The sequence below is a fragment of the Melospiza melodia genome, chromosome 30 (genome assembly GCF_035770615.1).
Source record: "Melospiza melodia melodia isolate bMelMel2 chromosome 30, bMelMel2.pri, whole genome shotgun sequence".
Lineage (NCBI taxonomy): Eukaryota > Metazoa > Chordata > Aves > Passeriformes > Passerellidae > Melospiza > Melospiza melodia.
In genome coordinates, this window is record NC_086223.1 from 365222 (window position 1) to 372234 (window position 7013).

The 7013-nt window shown below is 75.3% G+C and overlaps 1 protein-coding gene across 1 annotated transcript; it reads right to left on the reverse strand.

The window, feature by feature from the left end:
* Positions 1 to 2842: 2842 nt before the first annotated feature.
* On the reverse strand, positions 2843 to 3955 carry SP6 (Sp6 transcription factor). The gene has a single exon (XM_063178936.1). It carries the CDS (start codon positions 3947 to 3949, stop codon positions 2843 to 2845), a length of 1107 nt encoding a protein of 368 aa, XP_063035006.1. The 5' UTR covers positions 3950 to 3955.
* Positions 3956 to 7013: the final 3058 nt, after the last annotated feature.

The window sequence follows — 7013 nt, forward strand, 5'->3', positions numbered from 1 at the left end:
GGATGGAGCCGGAGAGCCGGAGCGTGGAAAACACGCGGCGTTTATTGCAGTACAAAACCCAAACCCCGCAGCCCCGCAGCCTCTCCACAGCACAAACGCCCCCCTGGCCGGGCCGGGGGCTCCATCCCCCGGGGCCGCCCCCAGCCCGGGGCCCGCCGGTGCCTCCCTGCCCCGGGGGCGGGCGGGGGACGCGGCGGCTCGGGGCGCGGGGCCGGGATCCCCACGCCGCAGCAGGCTGGACTGGTTTCCCGGCCGCCGTCCCTCCCCGCCCGGTTTTACAGCCTTCATTGCCCCATCGCGGCAGGCAGAGCCCCGGGGCTGCGGGGGCTGAGCACACCTGGGGGGCTGAGCACACCTGGGGGGTGGGGGCACAGCTCACCTGGGGGGGCTGAGCACACCTGGGGGGCTGAGCACACCTGGGGGGGCTGAACAAACCTGGGGGGCTGAGCACACCTGGGGGGCTGAGCACACCTGAGAGGTGGGGGCACAGCTCACCTGGGGGGCTGAGCACACCTGGGGGGTGGGGGCACAGCTCACCTGGGGGGCTGAGCACACCAGGGGGGCTGAGCTGACCTGAGAGGTGGGGGCTGAGCACACCTGAGGGGCTGAGCACACCTGAGGGGTGGGGGCACAGCTCACCTGGGGGGCACAGCTCACCTGGGGGGCCTGAGCTCACCTGGCCCCCCCCCCCCGCAGCCCCCCAGGCTGGATCAGCTCGCTGGGGCTGAACCCCGAGTCCCCGGCCGTGGGGTGCCCCCGGTGCAGCCCCCCACAATCTGGAGCCGCTGAGGTCCCCTTGGTGCCGCTCTGAGGGACATTGGGAGGGTCCTGAGCCCCCCACCCGGGGTCCCTTTCGGAGGTGAGATCCCACCTGGGGGACCCCGAGGGGGAATTTTGTGCTGGAAAAGGCAAATTCCGGAGTCGGGGGCGTCCTTGGAGAGCTGGGACAGCCCGGGGGGGACAGCGGCGGCCGGGCTGGGGCTGGGGGCGCGTCCCGAGACCCCTCCCCAGCGAGACTTCACCTCGTGCTGGGGGTCCCGGCCCCGGGGCACGGGGGGGCTGCGCCAGCCCTTCATCGCCCCTGGGGACGGGGACAGCGAGGGGACAGCCATGGGGACAGCCATGGGGACAGCCATGGGGACCCTCGGAGGGGCCCGAGCCCTCCCCATCCTGGCTTCACCTTAATAAAATAATAATATTAATAATTAATAATTAATAATATTAATAATAATTAATAATTAATAATAATAATAATAAAACACTCAAAACCGAAGGCCTCGGGGCGCCCTCTGGGCACGGACCCCACTCGACTTCACCTCTACCCCTTCCCCGCCCCGAACCTCGGGGTGCTCCGAGCCCGGGCAGCCCCCCCAGAACCGCAGGAGGGGCCGGAGCGGGGCTCGGCGCCCCCCCGATCCCCCCTCCCCAGATTCCCAACTGGTTCCCACTGCTGCTGGCCGGGGGGGCAGCGCCGGGGGGACCCCCGGGTGCCCTGAGCAGCCAGCGAACCCCGATCCCCCCCAAACCCCCTCCCCAGGCCCCGCTCCAGCTTCTCCTTCTGTGTCCGAGGGCTTCTGCCAAAACCGGGGTGTAAGACCCCAAAAGATCCAAAAACCGAGAATCACGGACCCCCAGCCAGGGGTGAGGGACAGGGACGGGGTGCCCGGGGACGGGGGGCGACCCAGGGCGGGGAAACTACGGGGTCCCTGGCGGGGGGAGGCCGGGGGTCCCCGGGAGGGAAGGGGCAGCTCGGGGGTCCCCGGGGGGACGGGCAGCATGCAGGGGCCAGGCGGAATTCCCTGGAATTGCGGGGGCCCGGGGGGGACGGCTACGGGGCCGCGGGGACGGGCAGCATGCACGGGGGGACACGGGGTCCCGAGGGGACCGGGGGGACACGGGGGTGGCCGGGGTCCCCAGGGGGACACGGGGGGCGCGGGCAGCCGGCCCGGGGGGGGTGCCCGCCCGCAGGGAGGGGCGGGGCGGGGCGGGGGTCGCGGGCGGGCAGCGCGGCCGTGCCGGGCCGGAGGAATGCGGCCGCCCCGGCTCTCCCGGGCCCGCGGCCGCGCCGGTGCTTCCCGCCCGGGGCCGCGCTGGCTGGGTGGGCGTGGGAACGCTGCAGGTGCCGCCCGCCGCGGCCCCCGCAGCCCCCCGAGCTCCCCGCGGCCGCGCTCCCGCAGCAATTCTTGCTTTGCTTTCCCTTTTTTCCCCATTTTAGCCGCGCTTCGGGCCGAAAATGGGTTTCGCACCCTCGAGCCGCACAAGCAAAGCGGCGCTCCGAGGGTGGGGGACCCCCGCCGGCTCTGCGGCCCCAGCCGGGGCAGGGGGATGTCCCCGGTCCCCCCGTGTCGCTCGTGGGCGACGGGAGAGCGGGGCTGGCCCGGGTGGGAGCCGCAACTCGGAGGGGAGCGTGGGGAGGGCCCGGGGGGCTGCGGCCGCGCCCCCCGAGCGGAGGCTCCCGGGCTCCTCCTCTGCTCTCCCGTCTCCCTTTCTCCTTCTCCTTCCTCCCCTTTGGGCTGGACGTGCCCGGGCAGCTCCCGCTCCTTCGGCTCCCATTGATGTTCCTCCCAAACAGCCCCGCCGCCTGCCAGCAGCCTCCCGAAAGAAAGATTTGGGAAGCCGGGGGAGGACGAGTGCGGGGGGAGGAGGGAGGGAGGGAGCAGCGGGGCGGGAGAGCGGCAGCGGGACAAGTGAAACCGCCGCGGGGCAGCTCCGGCTGCGGCGCTCCCCACGCCGGGGCCGTGGCGGGGCTCGCCGGCACAAGGAGCCAGCCCTGCGCCCGTGCCCGCCCCGGCCCCTCCGCGGAGCGGCCCCGAGGGCTCCCCCGGCCCCGGGGCTCAGCCGCTCAGTTTGTGGGGGCGGCCGGGCCCCCCTCGGGCTCCCTCTTGCCTCCCTTGGCGGCCGCCGCGTCCCCGGCGCCTTTGCCCTCGGGCTCGGGCCCGTCCTTGCCGCCGTCGTGCGTCTTCATGTGCTTGCCCAGGTGGTCGCTGCGCATGAAGACGCGGCCGCAGACGGGGCAGTAGAATTTCTTGGCGCCCGTGTGGGTCTGGAGGTGCCGCTGCAGCTCGTCGGAGCGGGTGAAGCGCTTGCCGCAGAAGAGCCAGTTGCACACGAAGGGCCGGTCGCCGCTGTGCCAGCGCAGGTGCGCCTTCAGGTGCGAGGTCTTGGCGTAGGCCTTGCCGCAGCCCGGGATGTGGCAGTTGTGCAGGTGCTTGCGCTTGGCGCCCTCGGGGCACGGGCCGCCCCTCTCGGCCTCCTGGCAGTTGGGGCAGCGGCACGCCGCCTGCCCCCCGCCCCGGGGCACGGCCCGCCGGGCCCCCTTGGGCCGCGCTCCGGCCTCGCCCTCCGCGCCGCGCGGCTCCGGGGGCCCCTCGAGCGCCTTGGCGGCCTCGGCGGGCAGCAGGTGCTGCGCGGGCGGGGGCAGCAGGTGCGCGGGGGGCGCGCACAGCTGGTGCTCGGCCCCGCCGTAGCCGCCGAGCGCCGCGGGCAGCCCGGGCGGCGCGGGCACGGCCAGCCCCGCGCCCTGCCCCGGCGGCAGCTCCATCCAGCCGGCCCCGGCGTGCAGCTCCCACCAGTTGACGCCGCCGCCGCCGCCCTCCTCGCCGGGCGCTCCGGGGTGCGGCGGCCGAAACCAGGGCTCGTAGGGGTGCGCCATGTCCGGGGCGGCCGGCAGCAGCTTGGCGTAGGCCGCGGGCGCGGCGGGGCCCTCGGGGGGCAGCTCTAACCTCGGCGGGCCATGGGGCTCGTAGGCGGCGGCGGCGAACGCGGCGTCCTCGGGCCCCGGCAGCGGCAGCTCGGGCGGCGGCAGCGGCGAGGCGAAGTCGGCGGCGCCCGGGGCGGCGGGGCCGTGCGGCTGGAAGGGCTGCAGCGGCTGCAGGTCCAGGTGCGTCGGGGAGGCGCGGGGCGCGTCCGAGGGCTGCGATCCCAGCGAGCCGCAGACCGCCGTCAGCATCGCGGGGCGGCGCGCACGGACCTGCGGGGCCGAGCGGGGCCCGGGGGAGGGGAGAGGAGCTGTGAGAGGAGGAGGGGGCGCAGCTCCGCGCCCCCCGTCCCCGCCCGCACCGGCGCCGCGGCTTGGGAGGCGCTGAGCCCCCAGCCGGGGCTTGTGCCGCTCTGCTGCGACACCGCTGTGACACCGGGACGGTGGCACCGGCTGGGGGGGGCACCCTCACGCCGTCCCCGCCCCCTGTGCCAGCCCCCGGTGCCGCTCGGTCACGTCTGCAGCCCGGAGGGGTCGGTGCCTGACTCCAAACTGCGAGGGAACCTCCGACACTGCTGGATCACCTGCCCAGCTGTGTCCCCAGCACTGCCCGGGTCCCCAGGGGGGCCAAGGTGGCACCCCCAGACCCACGGAGGGGACACGGCACCCCGAGGGGGACACGGCACCCCGAGGCCAGCCTGTCTGTGCCGCATCCCAGCCGGGCTGGGGGAGCCTCGCCCCCCTCGCTCCCGCCCCACGGCCGGGCCCCGCCGGGAGCCCTCGGGCCCTTCTGGGGGGGCTGCACCCCCGGGCAGGCTGGCAGCGGGCTGAGGCAGCGCAGCCCCGGGCACAGCCCCCGGCTAAGCTTTGAAGCCGGGTCGGGCCGGCGCCCCCCGCACCCCGGGGCACCCCCGGGGCACCCCCGGACCCCCGGGCGGCCGCAGCCTCCAGCCGGGCGGGCGTGACTCAGCGGGAGCCGCGCAAACCCCACGGGGCTGGGGACGGGCCCCACCCCGGTGTCGAAATCCACCTGCCGCCACCGGCTCCCGCCCCCCGGCTCCCCGCGGCGGCGCCGGGACCCCCCCGTCCCTGAACCCCCTCCCACCGGCCGCTCTCGCCGCCTTCCCCCTGCCCCGGCCACCCCCAGGGTCTGCACTGGACGGGATCAGACCCTCGGGGACACCGACAGACCCTCGGGGACAGGGACAGACCCTCGGGGACACCGACAGACCCTTGGGGACAGGGTCAGACCCTCGGGGACAGGGACAGACCCTCGGGGACACCGACAGACCCTCGGGGACACCGACAGACCCTCGGGAACAGACACAGACCCTTGGGGACAGGGACAGACCCTCGGGGACACCGACAGACCCTCGGGGACAGGGTCAGACCCTCGGGGACAGGGACAGACCCTTCAGGACAAGGACAGACCCCTGGTGACAGGGTCAGACCCTCGGGGACAGGGACAGACCCTCGGGGACAGGGTCAGACCCTTGGGGACACCGACAGACCCTCGGGAACAGACACAGACCCTTGGGGACAGGGACAGACCCTCGGGGACAGGGACAGACCCTTCAGGACAGGGACAGACCCTCGGGGACACCGACAGACCCTCGGGGACAGGGACAGACCCTTCAGGACAGGGACAGACCCTCGGGGACACGCCTGGGGGGTGCTGGGGGATTTGGGCAGGGGGATCCCCCGACCGGACCCCCGGCGCCCCCCGAAGCCCCCGCTGGGATTCCGGGCTCCCCACAGTGCTGGAGACCCCTCAGCCGCGTGGGGACCCCGTTCTCCCCCGCCAGCGTCCCCCGGGCAGGCAGGGGGACCCCAAAGGTCGGCGTGGGAGTTTCGGGGGGTCCCAAAATGCCCCTGAGGGTCCCACCTGTACCTGTGCTGCCCACACAGGTGGGGCTCAGCCTGGAGCCGGTGGCAGGATGAGCCCCCCGGGGCAGCTGAGCAGGTTTTGGGGTCCTGCTGCCCCGGGGGGCTCAGCTGTGCCCACGCCAGCCCCGGGACCGTCCCCGGCTCCCGGGGACACGAGTGGGCTCGGGAGGGGCTGGCACGGCCGGCTCCGTCACCCCCACACACACACACCGCGCTCGGGGGTCCTGAGCCCCCAGACCCTGCTCCCAACTGGGGTCACGCACACAAAGTGCCTCAGTGCCAGCCCCTCACGGGCCCCCGGGACCCCCAGATCTGGGGATAGCCCCCAGCCCCCGCACCCCCACGGGAGGGCAGGGACCCTCCGGCGCTCCGGGCCCGCTCCCACCCCATGGGATCCGGCACGGGGCTCTCCTGGACGCCCCGATCCCAGCGATGCCCCCGGCTCGGGGGTCCCACCGACCCCACTGTGACCGGCGGCACCGACCGCCACCCCAGCCCCAAACCGGGAAAGGGCCGGAGCGGGCTGGGGGAGCGCCGGGAGAACCCCCCCCCCGCTCGGGCCGGGCACGGAGCCTCCCAGGACAATTTTCCATCCGGGAACGATGACAAAAATCCCCAGGGGCCCGCAGCGTCCTCCCTCCCTCCCTCCCTCCCTGGCGGGGCTCAGCGACGCGCTGGCCATTTCACCGCAGGGAAACTGAGGCAGCGGCGGCTGAAGCGTCCCGTGAGTCACGGCCCGGGCTGGGCACGGGCGGCGCGGCCCCGTCTCCAGCTCGGCCGGTGCCTCGCCCCGCGGCGGGGCCGCCCGGGCGCCGCTGCCCCCAGCACCGGGAGCCCCGACGGGGCGAACGGGGGCGGCGGCGGGGCGGGCTCGGGGATGCCGCGGCTTTGGGGGCGATGCCCGGGGGCCGGGGGGACGCTGCGGGATCGGGATCGTCCCCCCCCGAGCCGCGGCGGAGCCCCCGGGCGGTTTCCGGGAGGGGGAACGGCGCCGCTCCGGTGGCGGCGCGGGCGGGGGGGCTCCAGCCCGGGCAGCCCCCGCAGGACTCGGGAGCACCGGAGGGGTCTCGGAGGCACCGGGGAGCCGCGGGGCGGGGGTCGCGCTGGGGCTCGGAGCGAGGGGACGGAACGCGGGGCTCGGTGGGCAGCGGGGACCCGCGGGGAGCGGAGCGCTCAGGGCAGCCCCGTGCCCGGCACCGCGCGGGCGCACCGGGGGTACGTACGGCTCTAGCGGCGGCGGCGGCGGCGGGGGCCCGGCGGCTCCGTCCGCAATGGGCGCGGGCGCTGCTTGCCGAGGGGAGCCGAGGGACCCGCGCGGCTCCGCAGGCACCGGGCACCCACTGGGCCGGGCGAGCAGGAATGGCCGGGTCCCAGCCCGGCCGCCGGCTTTCCCTCCGCCCCCCCGCCCAGCTCCACCCCCGGCCCGGTG